Source organism: Gymnodraco acuticeps, unplaced genomic scaffold, assembly GCF_902827175.1.
Source record: "Gymnodraco acuticeps unplaced genomic scaffold, fGymAcu1.1, whole genome shotgun sequence".
Lineage (NCBI taxonomy): Eukaryota > Metazoa > Chordata > Actinopteri > Perciformes > Bathydraconidae > Gymnodraco > Gymnodraco acuticeps.
Genome location: NW_022989742.1, coordinates 166,450 through 191,380, shown reverse-complemented (window position 1 = coordinate 191,380; position 24,931 = coordinate 166,450). Strand labels below are relative to the sequence as shown.

The 24,931-nt window shown below is 42.0% G+C and overlaps 1 protein-coding gene across 3 annotated transcripts in view; it reads right to left on the bottom strand.

Annotated features, from left to right (window-relative positions):
- dph6 (diphthamine biosynthesis 6) overlaps positions 1-24,931 on the bottom strand; it is a 56,329-nt gene that overhangs the window by 3,992 nt on the left and 27,406 nt on the right. For 2 of the 3 annotated variants that reach the window (XM_034202649.1, XM_034209774.1), the window contains 4 exons: positions 23,605-23,734; positions 23,307-23,481; positions 8,651-8,899; positions 1,687-2,068 (listed from right to left, as the gene is read on the bottom strand). In XM_034202649.1, coding sequence (XP_034058540.1) covers positions 1,687-2,068; positions 8,651-8,899; positions 23,307-23,481; positions 23,605-23,734 — 936 coding nt within the window. Of the gene's footprint in view, positions 1-1,686; positions 2,069-8,650; positions 8,900-23,306; positions 23,482-23,604; positions 23,735-24,931 lie in introns of those variants that run through there. The other variant, XR_004568477.1, reaches the window with a different exon arrangement.

The following is a 24,931-nucleotide window of genomic DNA, read 5'->3' as shown; positions in this document are numbered from 1 at the left end:
CGACTAATTGCTATAAAGTTCACCATTTTGAAAGATGTCAATTTCAATATTGTTTTTACAGTGTTTCAGCTACACAGAAGTGGCCATGCAGATTAGGTTAAATATTAGAGGTACTTTTTTCTCTAGCATTTAGCAACAAATAAATCAAAACGTATTAAATTAAAAATTCTTACTGTACAAAATAATGGCTTTCTTTAATCACAAGACCTTCATACAGTCCTTCACCACAAATGTGAGGTTTTATTGAGCATTGAGGTCCTATCTTTGAGAAAACCTCTCTATCGTAAGTAACAGGTTGAGACAAGATGTTTAAAGGTTTCATTTGGAGCATATGTCATGTCTATCAGCTGTGAATCTTAACACAAGTAACCCAAGGGTGGGGTGGGGGGTTAGGGGGGGTGCAGTCACATTCTGCTCCAATGTTGTTGTCTGTCTGCTCGCTGACAGCAGCAGTTGTGAGGCTGTGACTGCTAGCGCCAGAGGTGTTACTTTTCCTCCTTTGACTTTTTGGATTCATCACTCGATGAGCATAGGCTGTGACCCATAAAAACGCCCATGGGTGAGCTCCCAGGGCTTGGCTGTACGTGCAGGGTAAGGTAACAGATTCAAGCTCAATGATGAGTCAGTAAATGGTTTTAGGGGAGCCGTCTGTGCAAGCCATAATTAAAGAAACATACATTTCAAGGGTGAAGATTGAGGTTGATTTTGCTCCAGTAAACCAATGACCCAGTAACACAGTTAATGGTTTCTATAAAGAAAAACTAACATTCTTTCTATAGTGGCATTAATAGTAAATGTTGAGTTGTCCTAAATATATACGCTAAGCATTTATTGCCATATCTACATCTATATCATTTTGTATTTGACATTTGTATTTGATACATTTGAATAAGATTCCTCCTCAAGCCTCTTACGCTTGCATTGTGAATAATGAAAGAAGATATTAATGACATGCATCGTATATCATGAAACAGTGTTGAATAACAATTATATAATTAGGTTACAAAACAAATAGCACTGTTCATCTGTCATGCATATCAACACGTTTTCCAAACGGATCAACCTTACCCCCATTCATCACTGGTAACCATAATTTCCCGTCCTCAAGAAGATGAGTTATGTCAAAGCTAAAAATGACAGTAAGATGGCTGGTTTGGCACGGATTCAAACATGTTAATTGACTGCTTCAGCGATGACTTGACAACTGAGCCTGTGTGATCGATGTGCTCGTCGCCCTTTTCCCTCCGAGAGAACATCTCTCAGGATAAAACAAATACCGTTCCACATTTGCCTTGACGAGAACCTGGAATCCTGGGAGCCGGAGATGGTGGCGTATAAAAGTGTAATGATGACAAAAGACTGTGCCAGCTGCTTGCGTTACTGTACGCAGTGCAGACACAACAAATGACTTACAATAATTAAACACAGGAAGAAAGATTCCTCCTCTGGAGAGACTGCTTCCTAGAATATCTTATGGAGTTTACATAAACAATGTCAGCTCAAACTTTATACCAAAAGAGAGTGCAGAGAGACGGGCTGTCACTTTGTTTCTATTAATACAGTGATGTGGAGCTTAACTGGTGTCGCAACAGAATGACTTATTTATGATAAATCCTGTTAATGAGTGAACAATTTAAAGCGTATGTGTAGTGTCTTCTTGAGTGAGATACATCTCCAGTGACATACCTTCAACAATCTGCTGTGCCAGCGGGTGGTTGCACTTGTAGAACACCCTGGCACACAGTGGCACCAGCTCAGCAGCCATCTTCTTCATGGCTTTCTTTAATGTAGCGCCAATTGCTTCTGTAACATCCTTTACACCGGTGACCTCCAGGTTATCGCCGGGCACAGCCAGGGAGAGTGAAAGGGAAGCGCTACATGCAGACATTACAGTGTGGCACTCTATGGATCCGCACGCCACCTTTGTAGTCATGTGACAGGAAGTCCTTTGGGTGGGATCATCCTGTACTGCAGTTACATGAAGCTCCACAGCTGCACCCTTGGGTAAGGCCGGCACCACGACCACCAACAATGGCGCAGGTTTGATTGCATGCTCCCACATCAGGTCCTGAAATGCAGAAAGATGACATTCAAATGAATTGGCTGGCAAATTATATACTGTGTTCTCCTATACACTTCAATCAAATGAATGGCCCTCCTGCTGGGAAACATGCTGCGTCCTCTGACCACAAACACTGCTCCATCAACATAACACATTATTCTAAAGCAAGTCATAAAACTCTACCACACAGCACTAAGACAGGCTCTTTACTTGACAGACTGACAGGCTATCAATTAGCATGAGATTGGGAGGTGACCCTTGTAATGATAGTGTGTACAAATAATTCAGAAATAATCCATACTACTCGCAGCCACCGTAAACAAAATGCACAAATGCATTTACTTTGAGCTAACATGACAGGTCCCATCAGAGGTGACTTCTCACCTTTGTAAGAAGATCACTCACAACATATTATGGCAGTTTCACCACACGCATTTAGTTGAGATCTGCCTCAATTTTATCTATAGAGCCAAAATCTCTTTATTTGTTCTCCTCTGGACTGAGGGCCATTAGCAGTAACAAAATGTCTTGGAGCAATGCTACAATGTGGCCCTCTAATAATACTTGGCTGTGGCTTCATCTGCTAATGGGAGAGAAATGAGTGTTTTATATAACCGTCATTTCAGTCGATAGGGCACAAACACTTAACCCCCTTTCCAATTTGCTGGATCAATTTTCATCCACTTACACCCCACTTCGTAAGTGCAGAATAATAACAGGTTTCTTACATTTTATTTTGATATTCACTCACATACAGAAAAAGAAGAGCAGACGACGGCCACTTTGTCCCTTCAACAGACCAACCCGTCATGACCCAATCAGCCAGATTCACTGGAGCAGCACTTACCTTCAGATTAAACTTTAGCAAACGCTTAATTGTGTATCAACAGCTAACCTCTTGCCTTGGAAAGTGAAGAAAACGTAAAAAAGTAAGTGTGTTGAATGAGTTTGCGTTCAAGGGTGGAGATTTCTTTACTTGAAGAGAGGCTAGCTTGCAGTGATGAACAATCACAAGAGCAGAGAACAATAGCCGTGTCAGCGCGGACCTCTTAGCATGTCAGACAAAGTGACAGCACACATACAGGTCCTATGCTTTGATAAATGTTATATTAGCACTTCTGGCACAGGCTAGGTATTCCTCCTAGAGGGAACTGCTCCTGCGCTTGTCAATAGTGATTGAACATGGAGCAGAGAGTGGGAACTGGGGAGAGAAGTGACAGGACAGGGGGTCCTGCTCAGCCAGGCTTAAAGGCCACCCTGCAGGCCTCTGCTGCTGAGGTACTATACCCAACCGACCATTCACAAGGAGATCAGGGGACTTCAGTTCTGCAGCTCCAGCCTCTGGCAGGACTTTACTGTCACGGCACAGTTGCTGACTTTTTGTCCGAGCTGTCGGACGAGGTTACATCAGTCCCGTTTTGTTTCTTTATTAATGTATCCAGCAAAATGTAACATTATGAGGGAAGTTTGTTCAGCAGGTCTGTGGAACTAAATGTGCAAAAGGTGCAGTATTGAGTGTGTGTCTATGAATGTACATGTGTCATGTGAGTCTCAGGCTTGACTGGTCAGAACTCCATTACCCTGCCAGAGGAGTGAGAGCGGAAAACAGGCTGACATCCCTACCTGACCAGACATCATTTATTAAATGAATCCAATAAAACACAGGCTTTGATATATAGTGGAGCTGAATGCTGGAGTGGCAAGTTGGGAGGGCAGGCGGGTGGCAGAATGTATGTGTGTGTGTGTGTGTGTGAAGGGGGCTCTGTTCCGCTCTACACCAGCCACTTAACACAATCCATCTCATTACTTCATCGCACTTCGGTTCCAGGGCATGCAGCCATTCCCCCAGTGCTCTCTCGCTCTGTAGGCAGCAGGTAAACGCATGAAGTCTGGATCTGCTGCGCTCAGCTCTCTACACTGATGGAGTGTGACCTGCCTCTCCTTATGTTTGTTTTCTTTCTCCCCACTTTCCTCCCTCTAACTTGCGTCCGTGTGCCTGGAGCGTGCGGTGGGTTGGATGGCCGAGAGGCGTGAAAGCCGAACGGTAAACACGGTAATAAGGAAGTGGTGTAGAGGCGGGGAACAGCGGGGAGCTGATGGGACTTCGCTGCTTAGCCAGTTCCCCTACATTTCCTGCCCAGCGGGACGCCTTCAGCATGTGGCTCTATGTCTCAGCACTTACTGTAGTGCTGTCAGTCTGCTATAATATCCCTTCCCATTCACTCCCTCATTCCCTCTCTTTTCTTAAGATTCCACGCTGAAGCCCGTCAGACTGTTTGTGTAAATGAAACACACAGGGCCATGTCAGTGGGGTGAGGAAAGGTTTAAGGGTATTAGGTCATTATAAAACCATGCCAAGCACTTTAAAAAGTACCAAGTAAGCAGGAGAGAAACAATGGAAAGAAGTATTTTACTCTGGTATGCAAGAAGGAAACTCCCCATATTGCAAATGCAATACTATTAAATTGATCACAAATCAAAATATCAACAAACAGATCGTTTGATAAATAATCTTTCCCAAAATAGATAGGTGCTTATGAATATTGTGTGTGAAATTAAAGTACTGTTAGTCTTAATAACAGAAAACCTGCTTCATAATTATTTGTCACTATACGACACGTTTCCAGAACCTGTTATTGTTACACAAAGGGACGTCTGTTTAACATTTATTGATTTATCACATCAACATCTCTCTGTTCATCAAACCCTTTTCACACACAGACAAACAGGCTCTTTGTGGTTTAATGCACCGTAAATACAATTTCACACATATAGCGACTCCAGTATGCTCCCAATTAACCCTGCAAGCTTTTCCATCCACCTGATTAGAGAAATTATCTGCGCACAAAAACAACATGGCCCTTTGGCTTCACAAACACGCCATGCCATGGTGTTTCTATCATTTCAATTCACATGTCTGGTGTCGGAAAATACACTTTACCATTTATCTATCTTACATGTCAACATGTAAAGCTACATACACTGGTTCTCAATCAGCATCCATAAAGAACAGATGTATTGTGGGGTAAACAAAGAAGGGATCAGAATGGGGAATTAAATCCCTAGTATCAATAATACAACCTATAGCAATTGACAATATAATGTCTTTAGGCACTTGATATAATTAAATAGTTATTTTTTGGCAATGCCAATTTAAGATTACGAATTAGGTATTAACCCATCACTGTACCCTGTATGCAAGGGCAGGTTTGCCTTCACTAACTGTACGGAGGCTCAGTCACTGGTACATTTTTATATACAAAACCATGTTAGGGAAACTTCCATCCTACATCTGCTCCCTGATCTCACTGCAAATTGTAAGTGGCTACTGCCTGAGATAGCATGCTGTGGTTTTATTAAATGTGCCAACTGCTAGGACTGTCTCAGGGAAGATAGCTTTTAGATGCGCAGCTCCGCTAACTTGGAATAGTCTGCAAAAGGAATGGAAGCTGAGCAATTTGGTTCCACTAAATGTTTTTAAAGCAAGGATAGATGCTATCCAATCGGAAACTGTTGGAACCTGTAAATGTTACTAGCTATGTAAACTGTAGTCGCTGTAAATATGCTGTATGATGTCCTTTTTGTTTATCTGTTATGTTTATATGTATTCATGTGGAACCTACTTGCAGCAGGTCACCCTTGAAAAAGAGATCAATGATCTTGTGACGAAGGTAACTTTGTCACTATGGACTGACTGCTTCAGGTCGGGTAATTGTGTGCACCTGGTGTCCTGTGTTGTCTCCTCCCCCCCTCACCTGTGTCTTGTTGTGCTGATTAGTGTGTGTATTTAGGCTCTGTTTCCCTGTCTGTTGGGAGGCTGGTAGTGTGTGAGATCCTTGTGGCTGCAGGATGGGTGCAAGGTGAACAGCAGGATTGAGGCTGTGAACTTTGTGCCCAGAAGTTGAATAAATGCCCACGTCGGGTTATATTTTTGGACGTTCTGCCTCTGCCTCCTTGCTTGGTCTGGGCCGCTCAACGGTCAGCTTCACAATTGGTGTCAGAAGTGGGATTTGACCAAGTAAGGAAGTGAACATTTTGAGAGGAAAGAAGAGGGACCAAAGAGAGGAACCGCGGCTGGGGGTGGCTATGCCTGGAACGGACCAGGGGGCCACGGCTGTTGAGGCAGCAGGAGACGAGAAACAAGCAGCAGGAGAAAAAGATTGACTACTTTGAGAGGGCTGAACGCATTGAACATGAGCAGCGAGAGGAGGAGGATCGGGAGTACCAGGAGCGTCTGCGCAAACTCGAGGAGCAGGAACAAAAGCAGCGCGCTCGTCAACAGGAGATCGAGGAGCGGGAACGCCGTCGTGACGAAGAGAAACGGGTCCCAGCCGAGGAGAAACCCAAGGATTGGAGCGAAAAGGAGGTTGCAAAAGACACTGCTTCCTGGGGAGAGGGGGAAGGAAATGTGACGAAGGTAACTTTGTCACTATGGACTGACTGCTTCAGGCCGGGTAATTGTGTGCACCTGGTGTCCTGTGTTGTCTCCTCCCCCCCTCACCTGTGTCTTGTTGTACTGATTAGTGTGTGTATTTAGGCTCTGTTTCCCTGTCTGTTGGGAGGCTGGTAGTGTGTGAGATCCTTGTGGCTGGTAGGATGTGTGCACAGGAACAGCAGGATTGAGGCTGTGTCCTGTGCTCAAGTTGAATAAATGCCCACGTCGGGTTATATTTTTGGACGTTCTGCCTCTGCCTCCTTGCTTGGTCTGGGCCGCTCAACGGTCAGCTTCACAGATCTCAATGGGATTCACCTGCATAAATAAAGGTTTGAAATGAAATGAGGTATAACTTTCCCATTTTATTTAAATGTAATTGATTGTTCAGTTTTATAAACCAGAATGCCAAAAGTAAAAACATACTAGATTTAATGTTAAATCACACATTATAGATATTTTGCAACGAACTGACTGTGGAGCATAATGTGATTTGGTTGGTTAATGTCCCTGTTTAACATAATTATCTTGTCAGTCCTCTTTTCTTTTATCTATTTCTGTAAACACACTTTATAGCTTTTGCTTTAAATAAATCTTAGACACTAACTTAAAGAGCTACCAAAATTAAATTTAAATTATTCTTGCAAATTCCAGCTGGTGGAGTTATCGCTGTTGTCTGTGGGAGTCGTGTTATCAGCGTTTGACCTGAGTTAACCATTCTAATTACAGTCAGTTCAAATGAGCACCGGTGCTTTGTATAATCCCCACCCCAGGGAGAGAGCATTTCACCTAGTTTAGGATGAAACAGTTTCCCCCACCACAGCCGCTCTGCCTATCTTCCCTTGAAGTGGAAGAGAGGAGAAAGTGTGAGAGCCAAGCTGGGAAGTCACACGAAGATGATCTGCCTCACAGGCAAAGAAAGAGCATGAGGTCAGGTTGGTAACCCACCACCTCAGCCAGATCTATTCTTAAGGGGAGAACTCGCCTGTTTACAGATGGAGCTGTCAATTAGAGCTGCTTAATCTTAGAATCAGTTGAAAATAAAACATGGTCTCCTGTTGGCAGTCCTGGGTCAGCAAAGTGACATGGAAGCACAACAGATGGATGATGTTGTCCATCTTCAGTGACCTCTGACCTGAGACGAGTCTTGTGACCTCCCTAAGATTTGCCCTTGGTTAGCCTTGTTAAATGAACAACCCAATATGCATGCTAAATTGCTGGTACGCTGTCAATGCTTTCAAGATTTTTAATCCACAGTGAGTTACAATATGTCAAATAAATGCACAAATTGACGGCAGCTCTTGACTGAGATAAGCTTAAATATATGTATTTGAATTCAGAAAGTATCACTTGATGATTTGAGAATATTTGCTGGTCTTTAATAACACATTTATAGCTGAATATATGCTATACTTTTCTGGAATTGACACAAAGTTGACATCCTCTCCCCAGTCTTTAACACCTCTCACCACTGAGCAGAGCCACATGTTGGAGGTGGGCTCCTGCCTCTCCCTTAGGCCCTATTCCCATGGCGACACAGATTATTGTAGGAGGAGAAGGGCTGCCAGGGGAGGCTGGTGCTCCTATTAGACGTATGGAGCAGGGGTTGTAAGCCGGGGCGGTGGGATGGAGGAAAGGATGGAGGGAGGTGGCAGGAAAGGGGGGTGGAGGGGGGGATAAGCTGCTCTGAGAGTTGAACGGAGCTCCAAAGTGGTGTGTGGGGGCAAAGGATTAGGGAAGCTCTGAGGAAGACATCTGCTTCTGTGCCAAGCTCGGCATTATCAAAGACACCAGCGTTTCCCACATCATCAACTTTTCATGAGCGCACTCACTGGTAAATATCAGTCGCGGCGGCTTGTGTCTCAAGGGGGCAGAGAGGGGCGAGGAACTTTACCTTATTTCACAACTATAAAACACAATTCTGAAAGGCTCTACTGAAAAACTTCGATACCATATCAACTTTCTCTCATTTTACTTATTCATCCACTGTCTTTTAATCCATTAAACATGTTTTCATTCTATGTGGGAGCAGTATCGTATTATAAGTATGATCAATATTTCCTCTGCATCTATAATAAAACAGACAGTCATTGCTTTTTCTTTTTAACCACTGGTATATATTTCATAAACAAAAGCTTCAGTGCACATGAACTGACCTTCTCTTCTTCTGTGGTCCTCAGCATGCTCTCCCAGGCGGCCCTGATGATGGGGATGTTTTGGTGTTTTGTGGTGTAGCAGTGGGCCTGGACAACATGAGCTAGAGTCAGGCTGCTGATCACAGCCTCCAGAACCTTCTCCACGTAGCTGAAGGACAAACGGGCCTGCGTCCTGGTGCCAGCCTTTACCAGCTGCATGGTACAGGGGACCAGAGCAATTTGGCCTGCGCAGAAAACAGACTCATCGACCTGGAGAAAGAGAAGAAAAACACAGCAGTGCGGCTTTATTATGGTGGCACTAGACAAAAGTTAATACAATATATCCTGAGTAGAACATGACTGACTGTACCAAATGTCATATCAATCAATTCAGTATAGTGTTTTGAGATATTTCACTCAAAACAACAAATGTGAAACTCATGGTGGCACTACAGAAAAGGTCCGGGGTGACTAAAGTAATTAGAATTCATCCTCTGGGGACTAAAGCAATCTACTCAAATTGATACAAAATAGTTTTTTTATGGTGTAGCCAGTCTATACTCAAATGCTTTATTTATATCACACATTCACATAAGTTCATACAAGGGCTAAAGACTTTAATTTAGCTTATTATGCTTGACACTTCATTAGAGCCTTAAAGGGAACTTTTGTGATGAGTAACGTTAAAAAAAGAATACAATCTTATTGCCAAATGAAAACGTTGCCCCTGCCCTGTACTTACTGTATGTATGTTTGTTACCCCACCCTAGTAGTTATTGTGGAAACCTTGGCCTTGTCAAAAGAATATTTAATTAGCCAATTGTGAACTGTGAACACATCTATTCAACCAGAAAACTAGATTTAAAAGTCACCCAACATCAAAACAAGTACAATTTTAATCTATGAGGTGCTATAATCAAATTAACATTAATTATAAGTGTTTGTTTGTTTTAGTAGCACTGCATTAATTAACAAGTTTTATCAGCTTCTTATCACCAACTAATTCTTGTTTCACAAGCAGGTACACTGTGAAAAGCCTGCCAATGCCTCTCGTTGCACAGGTGTTATTTATGAGCATATTAACAAAGTGATAATAAGCTCTATTTTCAGTTAAATACCTTTGTTAGAATTAAGCTCCTGAACAAAAATGTATCTGTTTAATGCAACGAGATGAGTAGGGATGAGGAATGGCGTTAAGGGAGGTCAGGCCTTTAGAGACCCTGCAGCTCACCAGTGTTTGAGGTTGGATGGCATTAGCGCCGGACACTAGCTGCTGGTCAATGCAAATAGCTGTTGGTGACATGGTGATAATTGCTGGCCTATGCAGGGCCCCCCCTGAGCACATGCAGATCTCCAGGGAGGATCAAGAAGGCCTAAATCAATGGATACATGGCCCCTGACATGGTCCTTCACTGATTAGCAAAGACACAGCCAGGGGGATCATGTTCCACAGTGAGATTACTAGAGTCGAGCAGATATAATACTTAAGACTTAGCACCCTCTCAGCTGAACTTCCTCTCCAGCTCATTTAAAACAAGCCCTTTGTTTTATTGTTTGAGGCCTACACAGATAAGCCATGACACAACTTGTTCAAAGGAGCAATACTGAAAACGGAATATGTTCCCTTTACTGGATTGGTATACACGCAGAACAAGATGCTAGCCGCACAACTGTTTAGCTAGAGCACAAACATGGTCATGGCTATTTCCATAATCAGATGGGTTTGCCATGATCCCCAGCTCCTGGGTTCACTTGTCAACTTTGATGAATCGTCAGCTTCCATCTCTGCTGCTCCAAATGACTGGGACAGTGTGAGAGACAAGAAACGGAGGGAAGGCGAGCGCGAGTGAGTTAGGGGGAAGAAAGGGAGGAGATAAGGCCCTCGCTGCTTTCAACGAGTTGGATGAATCACCGGATCATTTACCTGCAAGCACAATCTGCCCGAGCGCCTGCATAACTATGTCCGCCTAACATAAAAGCCAAATTCCCACACATCAACAACAAATTGTCAATGGCATTTCATTTATGAGCCATCAAATGCCATCATATCCACTCCAACAAAGTAGGGCTCCATCAGGTTGGACGGGTGGCCAGAATATCTTAACAAGCTTGTCCCCATGAAAAGAGCTCGCTCCACTTTGAATTCATAAAGACCGGCAACCATTTGTCAATTTGAATATCAAAAGGGGCTAGCATGGGGCCCCTTGACTGTTAAAGGCAGACTCCCATAGCTTCTACCAAGCAGGTGTGTGATGATCAATTATTAAGGATCCCGTTCTGGTTACTCTTAGTGGGAGGTGGAATTGGGGATTTGGGGGTTTGTGGAGGTGGGGGCAAATATTTCTGTGGTGAACCTGGGAGACATTGGAGAAGGGAGAGCGAATACTATTTACATAAAATTAACAGTTCAAAAGAACGAGTTCACACACCAATCAAACTTGTTAATTGACTGTCAATGGTGTGTCCCTGAATATACAACACAACTACATTATTCATCTTAGGCCTTGACAGGGAAGACAGTCCAATTTGCATGGGCGTTCTAAACGTGATCAACAACCACAATGCCACATGCATTTTTAATAGGACAGAGACGGGTTCCTTTAATATTCATAAGGGTCAAACAATTGCATATGACATTAAACTTTCTATAACAAGGTAAGTCTTTTTCAAAAGCTAGCAGTTGAAATGGCCCACAGAGAAAAGGGTGAATCAATACTACATGTTCATATTGGTTTATTTCTGTTCTACTGCTGTTTAATAATATTTAATATCTCCTGTCACAACTTAAAGGTTTTAGGAAATGTCACACTCAAAAAAATAAATATGACTTTTAATATATTTTAGATGTATTGATGTTTTAAATGAACATTCAGTGCCAATGGTTGGGCACTTTAGACACAAATATTCACAGTGAATATCGAAGCAGTATTTCATTTTCACTACTTGTATTTAGTAAGAAAATTAAGATGCATTCAGTCAAGTAGTCACGTTTTGATTAAGAAATGCATACAATATCGCCATGTCTCTTTTTAACATGTCTTTGGCGCATTGTATACAATTATACTGGCACCCAGCCTTTACAGTAAAAACAGACAACGACGCAGTTTTTCCTGCTTATAATGAACCAAGCATTTTTTTTGTCATGCCTTATCAACCTTTATTTAATGTCTAAGATGCCATCACTTTTCTAATTGACCCAATGACATGTCAAAAAGGTCACCCTCACCAAAGACACCCTCTCTCTCTCCCTGTGAGCTGCAGACAGTAACATATATGTAAATGTGCTCAGGAAGCGCCTGCCTGTGTCCGCTCCCAACCCTTAACGGTGTCTTGTTTCAGGCTGGTGTGTCTGAGGTGTTTCTAATTGCAGTTTTTTTGTCAAAGAGCTTCCAGAGATGACCAGACAGTGCTAGACTATATTCACATTGGTGTTGGAGCCCTCTGGGCCCTCATCGAGTTGAGGACGTCTCCGAGTGTCATTAGCAAAGCTTTGGGACGGTATGGATGAACTGCGCTGGCCAGGATAAAATGACCTGGTATTGACGAACAGTCAGGTTTTTCTGCCTGCTTCCAAGGACAGAGAGAGGTGGAAAACGGCTCCAGCGCTCCTATCAGATATGCTAATGGTCACATTTCTCCCCATTGAGACCTCATGCATAATTTAACCAGTAAAATGATGAATACAAAATGTGTAAAATAGGTTGGATTAATATGGTGTAACTTTTCCCCTATGCAAGGACACGTTATCAAGCTAAGAGGTTAATGGCACACACAGCAACCGAATAGGTAATTAAATACAACATTTAATACATATTTTTGACATGTCCTTTCAGGGAGATGTTGAGCGTTGTTTACAGCTTACCCATCCGTGTAATAAGAGTGCATCTTCAGAGCACCAGGTTTGTTTGTACTCAAGAGCTAAAACTTTTAAAATATGTTTTTTTAAAGTTGCATGCCTTAATTTAAATGGTGTGTCCCATTCATACTTCATTTGATTTACACACTACAATTCATTTTAAATGGGACACTGGGTTGTTCCATAACGGTTTACCTAAATCCCTTATGGAACATTCCTTATATATGTGACAAATTCCAAATTTCTAACTTCATATTTTTCACTTCAGTCATTTCTTCTCTTCTTGAATATTTTAGGGTTGGCAAATGACTCGAAATGTGGGGATCAAAAACTGAGGGTTGAAGTTTTGTTAAATGTATTTAAATGCATATATTATTTCTTCTTTTTGGCGGGGATTTGATGCAACGACTGTTTAATCCGTGTGTGGTGGATGGCAGTTTGTCAGGGATGTGTGCAGTGATTTCATCTTGAACTGGCTTCAAGTCTGTGGGGCTCTTTCAGCATTAGTGCATTCAAAGCAGATCACGTCTGGGAGTGGGAAATGATAAGAGATGGGCTCATGTTGTGCTGCGCCCTGAGGAAATCCTGCCTCTTCTGACACCTCATTTCTACAAATACAAACCTTTCAGGAGAACCACGACCCTGCTTCTACAGAATCTCTCCCCATGTTAGGCTTCTCATTTAAGGCTTCATGGGAAGGGGGAGGGAGATATTTGCCTTTTTATATTCTCTCCCCTTCTTTTTTCTACTATCTCTATTTTTTCTTCCTGTTTGTGCTCCAGTTTGAGCCTAACCCCTGTATGCTCAACTGTCACACAAAATCAGTGTTACTTAAACGGCGACATAAATAGCAGTATGAAGTGCACAAAGAGCGGCAAGTACAGGGCCCTTCTGAATGCATTCTCTCAGGTCTAGAATTGCACATTTATTCCGAAAACTAACCATAAGCATATGTTCAGAACACAAGGGGACACATTTAGAAGTACATTAAAAATGACGCAACTATAAGGAGCCATTGCTGAGAAAAATGTGTGGTCAGTCTGAGCCAGGGACACTGGCCTTTCCCCAACCCCCACCTTCTCTAAGCTTATGTGTATTTTCCTGTTGTGCCTGTTTGTCTGCCCTCGACATGCCCGCTCCATAGACACTGAAGCGTGTGGAAGAGTAACACTGTCATGTCAGCTTTGGTCAACTTTATGGTGGTCAGGAGCTGCCGCTCAGTGCTATAACCAAGGTCAGAGGAGCCTGACTGCTGGATGCTCAGGGAGACACATCTGAATGCCAACAGGCATGAATAAACAAATAATAAATAAATCTTTCCACTGCCACAAAAATATATTTTTAACCAAAAAATGATCACATTTTGAAGCTAAATGGTATTCTGTTCCTGTGTAGATTTACATTAGCAATATTGATGTCAATATGATAAAATAGAATCAAATAAAACCACAAATACTGAAAGCTGATGTCATAAGATTGTTGTTGTTGAGTACTGTGCCACACCAGAGCAGGGCTGTGGATGCAGAGTAATGGAGGGGCATGGTTTTTCATTGCGTTAGGCAAAATGCCCTGCTGCCTTCAACTGTCCCGACCTCACATTTTTTGACAAATTGGTTGTGAGGCTTTTACGACTGATGCACATATCGCAAAAATCATTTCTGCCAAGCTTCCTCTATGACCTGCCCGTGGGACATGACAAGCCCCTCCATGCATCGCTCTATCAAACCGAATCTTTCCAGGACAATGCAAATTATGACAAATTCCATCATCCTGCATTATGCGCTTTCCTGCTAATCTCCCTAATTCGAGAGAATCGGGGAGGGTCTCGCTGTTTCAGCTGAGGGGCATGTTGTCTGATTGAATGATGCTGAAGCTGCATCCCTCAACCCCCGTTCTTTCTGCCTTTCCAGCTGTGACCACCTCGTCTCTTCTGTCTTTTCATATTTTTCCTCTTTTTGATGCTGCATCTCTTGGTCTGGCTGGTAAAGTAACCACTAACTTAACCTGGGCACAAACAACGATGTCAACACAGAGGCACAACCATTAAAGAGTAACTATCAGTATCGGTGAGGTTAAGTAAGTCTGTGTAGAGATTGTGTGAGATTTGAAGGAGAGGACTACATTGTGAAATATTTATTCAAATGTCAAAAAGAAATCAGCTTGCGACCCAGTGACATGAAGATGCTCTTCCATTAACAAAAGTATTCTGCGTCCGTGTCCAAAACATCCAGTCAACCCACAAACACTCTCTTCCTTGCGTTGTTGCTACTCTGTTGGTTGTAATGGATCAAATGTGTAGTTCAGTTAATAAAAGATGAATAAGAGACGATCAAAAAAATGAAAGACGGATTGAACAAGATGGTGTTGAAATTGCAGAGGAGAGCAAAAAGAGATGTAGTCCCTTCTGGTCTCAACAGATGGCAGTATGGCTGCATTCAAAAGGCAGCCGGATCCACAATGCTGTTCATACACAGTCCGCCAAATCCATGGACAGGCTGGCTAGACAGCTTCGAAGTCTTCTTGGATTTTCCTCTTTTCTTTTTTTTGTTGGCAAAGTCAAAATGTTTGCATAAATAAGCAGAACATTCCGTCAGTGAGATTCATAAATATGGATGACATTTTGGGGTAAATTATAAGTAAATAGTGTAAAAAAAATAATGTGAGGTTGTTATATATTTATTTTATCATCAAATAATGAAAATCTAATGAATCTAAAAATGTGTCTAAAAAAGAATAAAAATACAATTACAATATTATTTTCCATCTCAGAGATCCTTTCATATTCTTACTTTGGAATAATTACAATCTGTATTTTGTTGTAAATGTTCACAAGAAACAATAACATAACTATAGTAAGCTGATAAAATACAATGTGCTGCAAATGAGCTTAATCTCCCTTAAGATTTGTGTCTGAGCATCAAATTGAACTCAATATATTTTGACATGTAGAAAATATTGTGTACTCTATTTTATATTGAATGAACTCTTACCCCGAGCATCTAAACTACATTACATTACCCAGACTCACAGGGCCTGACATCCCCTTACATAATAAATCCATAATATCAATAATAAATATATATTAAAAGTGAACATGCCGATATGTCCGCAGAAAAAAAGGAGGCTGTGTATTATTCATCTGCAGCAGTTTTTACAACAGTAAAGCGGTCTTTGATGACAATGGCATTTCAAAAATGAATGACCCAGGTTAAAAGTTACTACTCAAAAGAATTGCCTCCATAGGAAATTTATGATGAAGCTAGTTGCCAAAAGTAAATGGAATGTAAGCGCTAACTCATGTCTGACTCATCCGTAGTACTGCTAAGAAAAAAGTGAATAAAAGAAGAGAATACGGCAATGCCTGCAGACTGTTGAATGTGGATGTAATAATCATTCCTAACCAGAGGCGCTGACTGCCACTTTTAATGTACGCAACTTATGGAATCACAGAAACATAGTGAACATAATAATTATAGGAATAATCTATAAAAGCTGTTTCCTAAAATACATAAACTACAGTGCAGGGATGTACAGCAGACAGTAGGAGAATCTGCTGCAGTAAAAAGCCGACTAACACACACTCTGGGTCGGTGACAATTACTGTTATAAACTACGTGTTTGTTACTGACATATCAATCGTTGTTTCTCTTTGTTTATACATTCATTCTGTGCTAACAAAACACTATTACATTTGCTAGACATTTGTATATTCTGTTTGGTTGATGGATAGAAAGCATTATCCTGTTTTTTTATTGTGCCTATTTTGCTACGTTTTATTATATTCTCTATTAGGAATATTTCTCCATTACATGTTATGAAAAAAAATGCTATGAGTGAAATGTTAAAACTAAGGGAGATATATTTCTCCCTAACACGGATCCCTATTAGTTTCTGTATGTCACTAGTTTGTGTGGGAACCTGTTTCTGTAGTTGCCACACGTGTATATTTCACAAGTAGCATCTCCAAGAGCATCCCAATCTGTGTGTTTTTGTCTGTGTGTGTATATGTGTAGGCCCTGTCAGCTATGCCCTCTCGTCACTGCAGGGGGAAGAAACACACCCGGGCAGCTCTGAATATAGTGGCTAGTTACCATAGTAATGGGATGGTCATACGTCTCTCCTCTCTCCGACAGTGATGGGAGTGGACAGGACACGCCGCTATGCTTTTTATCTATGCATTCGCTATTCAGTTATTTCATTCCACAAATAAAAAGCCAAGCCACCTCTCCTCCTTTTCCCGTATTCAAATAGAGGGGCAAAATGGGAAGTAAATAGTTGGATATGGGGTAATAATTCACACATGGGACTACACATAATGATGTGTTTTGACTGAGTGTTTGTGATTGCAATTGTAACAACGTGAGTGTCTTGGCAGATATCTGCTGCTGTGGGATCTTTAAATGACGCTTTTCAGCTGCCTTCTTGATATCTCTGAACCATTCGTCCCTCCACTACTCATCAGCAGTGACAAAGTGTGAGGAAAACAAGCAAACACACACTCATGAAACATGTGGGTGTCTCAAATAAAAAATGCAACAGTCTGCCATTTATCAAATCAAATCATTTTCATACTTCATAGCTAATTGCTTGCATCTATGTTACGTACAATGTTATATAGACTATACTGTTTAATCACTGTGGCCTCAAAAATAATTACAAAATGCTTTTTACACATAAGGTATTTAAGTATTTGAAAATCTGTAAAGGTGAACAACTTGGATAGGGTGCTGACCATTCACTACAGACACCAGCGATCTGTGTTTCTCGAGGCTTCCCAGGTGATTAAGAGGCAAACACACACACATAATGATTATACAGTATATTTACATGCATGTCTGGTATCTATCTCCATTTAATAGAGGAAGAGGGGCGATGGACATGGCTATCCTGTCCCTGCTCCCCATGGCTTGTTGACATGAACCAAGGCAGTCAGGCACCAATAATACATGAAGAGCTGTTCAAAGGCAATTAGGATCAGTTGTCAGGGCCGAGCCCATTAATGAGTGGGAGTGTGGCAGGGGCCGGGGAAGAAGCACAGCGCCGGCGTTCACGGCCGCGTGAGAGTCGATGCGCTCTGACAGATCCAGTCCTTCCCCTGTCCTCGCCTGGTACAAGCTGATACCAGTCTGTCCCCACGTGGTGCTTCAGCAGCACAGCGCAGGATAATGTATTAAAGAAGACACTGACTTCTGAAAATGACCACTGCCATTGCAGGTCAGCCTCCACGCGGTCACAGCGGGGCAGAGGGGGGGGGAGGCATGAGGCGCGTGGGACAGGGTTGGGAGGAACATAATTACCTCCTCTGCCGTCTACCACTTCCCATGAAACTGCCCCCTCATCAGATTGAAAACATAGTCTCACATGAGCTCTCAAATATATGTACACATTTAGAGGCATGGTCCCTGTCCAATAGCTATTGCTGTGTCCCAGGACGGAGATATGACCGCGTGTCAACAGATACATCTTAGGGTGTAGAGATAAATTACAAAAGGGGAAAAAAGAGCCCATTCTTGCAGTAAACACAGTGTTAAAGAGTATGCACACATGTTGTGGGTAACTAAACCAGCATATGAGTAAACATTTGCCAGGAAATGTTTGTACGCTGATGGTTTGAGATAACCTGCTCAATTGCTCATTTGATTTGTCTTTGCATACATCTTTATCTATTTGCATGTCAATCAGAGTGGTTTGAATGTTGTATACCTGTCCTGTCAGTCATGAGTGAGTAATAGGTAACAGTTAGTCACCTGTGACTCATTTTAATGACCAAACCAGTTTACCTTTTCATACAGCCAGGACCTTTCACAAAGAGCTCACAGGTGTGCGTGCGTGTGTGTGTGTGTGTGTGTGTGTTAGACCTGGCCTCGGGCATGCAGCCGACATGCCATTGCGGTAAGGTCTTACTGGGTTTGATCAGTGTGTTTCGTGTGTGTCCAGTTCAAGCGTAGACAGTTGACCCCGGTGTTTGGGTAGGATGAGTAAAGCCTACAGAGACAAACTCAGGTGATGTGCAGAGACAGGAACTGAATCGATGCTCGCAGGGGAAAGGCTGAGAGGTGAAGCTCGACTGTCAGTCAAAACCCTTTCTGACTCTCCCCAGACAAAAGACTCCTTGCACACAATTCAGGCATTCAGGAAAGGAAACAGCCAGACAATTCTACTTGTGCCTTCAGTGAAATGAAAAAAGGAAAAAAAACTATTCTGTGTTAACATCCTCCTCTGCAACTAGGAGCAAGTACATACAAGTGCTAAAGAACCCCGTAGTTTTGAGAAGCTCTCAATCTCATCAGTGCTCAAACCGCTGAGCTTTCAAGACCTCATTTTTCATCGACTCAATTACTCGACAACTGTTCCCCTCCTGGTCCCTCCCCCTTCCTCCTTGCCTCATCCCCCCTCCTCCCTGGTTGGAAGTGATCATTCGTTCTTTATTAAAGTTGATAACATCCCTTGCATTGTCTGAGTGCGCACGCTAGAGAGCCGCCCCTACTGTTCTTGCCTCCAGCGCTTCGTATTATTGGTGCATTATTTCACGCATGCCCTCCTCTTTTATCAAGCGCTTTTGAAGTAATGTTAATAGACTAGAAAATTGAGACATTTATGAAGTATGGGCCGTGTTTATGAAAAAATCCATAAAGTATGACAGGGGAGAGGTGAGATAAAAGCAAGGTTTTAATAGATTATGGCAAACAGGGGAGATGCGTCAGATGCTGACAGGCACCTCCTCTGAGATCCCTCATATTTTATGGGATTAATTTTGTTGTATTAGAAACGAAGTTAAATGTCCTAATTAATCTGTTCGTGCTGCATGAATACCTCCCCCAACGCGGATGCACGCACACACACTGTTTTTGGGCTAATTACTCTTCTGTGGTAATTGAGGTAGATGCAGTCTCTAGATGTATACTGATGAAGGTTGGGGAGTTGGGGGGTGCTATTTGATGTGATGGAGTGGGGGGCTGCTGAACTGTGCATGTTGGCTCTTTGACAGTAGAGAAACATTCTGGGTGAGAACAACAAACCATAAAACTAAACCACTTAGCTTAATTTCTGATATTCATCACTAACATTTTGGCTTACTCACTCACCACACCAGCTCATATTTAGCTGTCAGCGATTTGATTGTTCATCACAAAGCAGGGCTGATATCTTCATAAACCCATTGTGAACTATTTGTTATAGAGCTATATTTCAAATGGATATCCCTGTGAAACAGATATATGTGTCTTTTCAAACAAAGATGGATTTAATCATTTGAGCGGTGAATTCCTATCCCTCTCATCTCATCCCTGTCACTCTTTCCTGTCAATCCTCCGATATGCGACTTTGTTGGCTGGAATAAACAAATCAAAATGAGGCTTTCAACTACCAGAGGCAACTTCTACCTTTGTCATTCTTGCACACTCTCTCTGGCCTAACATGAGTGGTCCAACTTCACTATGACTCAATCTAACCTCTGAACTTTCATCAAAAGTGTCAGACAAAGTTTAGATTATTGTTTTTAGACATCAAGACTCCTGCGAGGAGATTATTCAAATGCTACCCCCCGCCAAACACACTCCTCCCTTTGACACTAATTGGCGGCGTCAGATCCACTTTTCTCCTGATGCCTCATAGTCCACTTTGACCATTTTCAAAATCCAATGCAAATCCTATCGCGGGCTTGTGCAAGACAGTCCTCCACAATATTGACTGTCACTCACAATTAAGGGAATGAGGCAAGGGGTTAGTGTTCACCAGCAACCTGAGGCTAGTGTAGTCAGCTCCCAAAACACACCCCGCAGAATCTGATCAGTGAGTATAATTTCCTAGCAAATATCCCAGGGGTGAGCCACTTACCTTAACAGGAAAGGGGAGATGTTTAACAGCCATTCAACGGCTAGTCTTTCCTTTTCAGACATGGTTTGGCTTTTGTGTTTGCCTCTGTGAATGTGGCTCCGAAGGGAATGTGAGGGAACAACCCGCAGTAATCTAAATATATGTGGAAGAGGTCCTGCAGTTTGAATCTCCTGTTGTTAACTCTGACTTTAGTAAGTAATGGGTACATTTTTTCCATCTGGCAACTCAATCGCATAATCATCTTCTATAAGCACAAATGGATTTCTGTGCAAAAAAGTTGAACATGCTGGCTAAAGAAACAAAGACTCTTTTGTCCTGCTTTTATCTTAATGCAACAGAATTGTTTAAAAGCACCTTTTAGGAAACATAAAGTCATCATTTTTATTAATTTTAAGAGCATGCTATTATTTGGCTTTTGTTGTAATGAGATCATTTGTTTTGATATTTTGAAATGAAAATACTGGATGTCAGAGAGCATCTTCGTTTTCCTTAAGTTGATTGATGTATTAAAACAGTGACATTCTTATATCTTAATTAGATTATGCAAATGTGGTTAAAACAAGTGACAGCAACATTTGCATTTGTTCTCTGATAAACAAGGCAGCAAAACAAAACAACATTGTGTCATGAACTTTGTTACCGCTGCACTCACAAATGATATATGATCTGACAAGTAATGCATATTGTGATGAATACAACCTCCAAACACATGTCAATCAGGTACAGAGCAACGGTAAAAACAAAGCATACATTAATTCACTGTTTTTGTCTTTATAGCTTGTGGCTTTTACCTAAACTACCAGCATATCGTACATTAACATACAATACACCAAGAAGCCCGCAGCTTTGACATCATAAAGGTTAACTAATTCTTTAAATCAAGTCAGATCTGAATCTGTCAGCATGCCAGGTCGAGTCGACAGTTAGTCAGCATGCCATTCCCGAGAGCTGAAGCTGAGAGAAATGACAAGCCAGGCAGATAGATGAATAGATAGATGGAGTTTGAAGGTCCAGCATCCATCACATGCCAATCCTTAATGCCGTTCCTTTCTACCTCCAACCGTACCACCCTTTCAATGAGGAGACCTACTGTAGTCACATCCTGCAGGGCCAGAGCCATGTTCTGTCAGCATGTGCTGTCTCTCAAACCACTGGACACTTGTCAAAGTAATAAACTGGTCCCAGTAGAGCTGGACATTGGTCCGTTAATAGCCCTATTTGTATACAGCACATTCAAATTGTTAGCAATACCTCATGTTGTCAGGAAAACAAACACCAGAGTTAACAGTTGACCTCAATTAATCATCATAGGCGACTCTCAAATTGTAGTTTTTTCCACCACTTACTGTAGTTATTCCTTCTCCATCACGAAAACACCTCTGCTGCACAAAACTGATTACATTCTCTGGACATAATTAAGGTCACAAAGACTTCCTTTAATCATTACAAGTCCAACCCCCAACACTCTAATATAGCTGGATCCTTCTTTTAATTACCAATTATTTTCTGCAGTCGGTGAATGTGGAGGGCTCCAGGTTATTTGGTCTCAGAAAGCAGCTTTTCTGTCTCTGTTGTTGCCAGAGCCATGTCGCCATGGTGTCACGGCAATAGTCACCAAGGAAAATTGTCATTAAGATGGAGTCAACGTACTGGTGAGAGGAGGGGTTGCACTGCATGCTTGCTCACAGCAAGGGGCTAATTGTATCAATATGTAAAAATCTCTAGCTGTACTGAAGAGTTGTTAATACATTTTTGATCAAATTAAGTCATTGTTGCGTGGAAGAGGAGCAGACACACTGAGAGGCGACACAGGGGTCGTGCAAAGCGTCGCGTACGGCTCTGAGTGAGCAAACTACCCTCATTGTTTTCTCAAATTGCTTTGGATATGAATGATCATTAGAGGACTGAGGGATTAAACTGTTTTCCAGAGGCAATAGCACATGCCCACGGCTGACTTCAATTTCATGTCTCAATGAGACTCCATTGAGGAAATCAAACACGGCCGGCATGTTAAAAGCAAACCTGACTCTGTAGGTTACATCTCAGGAATCCCAACTGCACCAGAGCCTCTGAGCTTCGGTGACACACTGGTGAGATATGCCGTCAAGCTCTAAATGAATGGCTAATCCACACATGTTCTCACTCATAGACAGATTTGGCTGCGGGATCAAGGACAGTGTGGAGGAGATGGACACTATCCTTGTTGACAGTACCTTGACAAGTGTAATCCCATATAATACACACTGGGTAAACAAAACACCAAGCCAACCGTGCAACCGCGGCCCACACTTCCTCTGCTCTGCCTTTGAATTTGACATTCTTCCTGGGTTTGAAACAATATGAAAGAAGTGCTATTCGTGGCTTTACAAACAAGTGCAAACATGGATACACACTGCCCACTAGAACAGGGATACATATTTACATGCATAGATAAAACCAGCAATGAGAACAAACTATCACACGTAACAACAATCAAACGCATGCAACTATACATAAACACAGACAACAGAGACAGCAGGAAACACTGCATGTAATTTGAGACACTTGGAATGCTTTGTAAGAGTTGAGCACAAATAAGCATCACAAGAGTCACCTGCAAGATTCATCATTCATTCAAGTAATCCTTGGTACTCATCCATTAATCTATTACTCACCTGTATAAAGTGATACTTTAAATTGCTATGCCAACAATGACGGAAAATAATATAATGTTCTTTGTGCCTTGCTCAGACACAGTGACAAGAATCAACTGATTCAGTGGATTAGGTATCATTTGCAATTAGTAGACAAACATGTTATGTACAGAACAGGGTTGTAATGAACAGATCATACAAAGCTTATGATTTGACAAGTCTATAATGCTTAAATGATTACCTGAATAATTTCCTAAACTATTAACAGTTCCTTATTAGTCTATTAAACCGGCAACACCCTCACCCACCACAAGCAACACCACCCTTCCCTGTTGTGGAGCTCGGAGCTTACCCTAAAGGCCTGACTGTAGGGCCCGATGTTGGCGGGGGCCCAGTGGGACAGGCTCTGGACATGCAGGGCTTCTCTCTGGTGGAAGCAGCCCTCCTCCAGGGGCTCGGCCCAGTCATGGAGCAGGCAGTCCATCTGCAGCAGCTGCCCGGCAGGAAGAGGAGCCTGGACACACACCCTTCAAGGAAAAGAGATGAAACAAGGAATTAATGGCTTTGATTTTAAACAATATATATACTGTATGTTTACAGAGAGAGAGGAAAAACTGCAGGAAAAGTCTGTATGTGTGTTTGCATCTTACCTGGCTGGAGGGTTTATGCCAAAGTGTTTCTTATAGACGGTGTTCAGAGAAACAAAATCGTCCATGGACCTCACATACAGGTGAACAAGGATGATGTCCTTCAGCTTCCAGCCTCTGCAGTCCAACTCACCTGGACAGAAACACATGTTTTAGTATATCACTGTAGTGTAGCATAATGTCAATTAATTATAGTAATTTAACCATGACCAAATACTCCCATATTTATCAAACAAATTATTGCATATTTGGTAATCCCTATTTGGGAATGTTGGCATGCATTACACATAAGTGGCTTATGGCAGCATCATCTATATACTATACTTTATTTTTAAAAAGCATTATATTCATTTGTCCTGCTTATACATGCATAATACGCATAGGCTTGAGACCAAAAAGAAGTGCTGCATCTGGCGTACATGCCGTGTTTGTAACTGGTCACCAGCTTCATGCAATTGGTTCTTTGAGACTTGTGTTTTTGGTTTACCACGATACACTTATTCTAGTTATAGTATTTATTTTGACATGTTGAGGTTATAAATTGCATTTATCCAACCACCACAGGCAAACTTGCCTGTGAACAAAAAATCATGGAGTCTAAAGTGAGTGTTCAGGCATTTGTTTGTGTACAAATGTCAGGCTTACAGCTGTGCTATACCTACCATAAAGCCAGTCTGTTCAAACAGTCTAAAAAAGGCTATCACTATTGTAGTTAAGAGGTAGAGGAAGTGGTTAGCTTCAATATTTTTTCCTAACACTGAAATGTATTGAAACTGCATTAAAGCAGTGTTGGTATTTGTCACCTTCTATATAGAGCAGTGTAACACAGTATGTGTGCACATCAATGGCTTTGGATGCAAACACAGGCACGAGGGCTCAAAGCAAAGCCTCCTCACTACAATCATTTGAAAGAGCTTCAAGTTTGTTTTTCCTTTGCCAACACTAGCGTCTCAGACTACTTCGCCTTCATACAAAGAGGTTGTTCATTAAATATTAACTTGTTTAATATTGTCTCTGCACTGTGAAGGCTGTTCTGCCGAGCACCACGATAAACATTAAATATGCTTTTCATCTTTCGCTCCTCTTTCTCCATCAAAAAAGAGAAAGAGGGAAAAAGAAAGGCTCAGACACACTGTAAAAGCGTGCACTTTAAACTTCTGCAGGGCAAAAAACGATAAACCCACCCAACATGACTGCACTGTATGTGTGTGTGTGTGTGTTTTAAAAGATGCTCTGTTTTGGTTTATTGCAAGCGCTTGTCCTTGTTTGGTGGTCAAATCGCGATCCCATTCTTGTGACTGACGGAGCCTCTGACACACAGGGTTTTGCC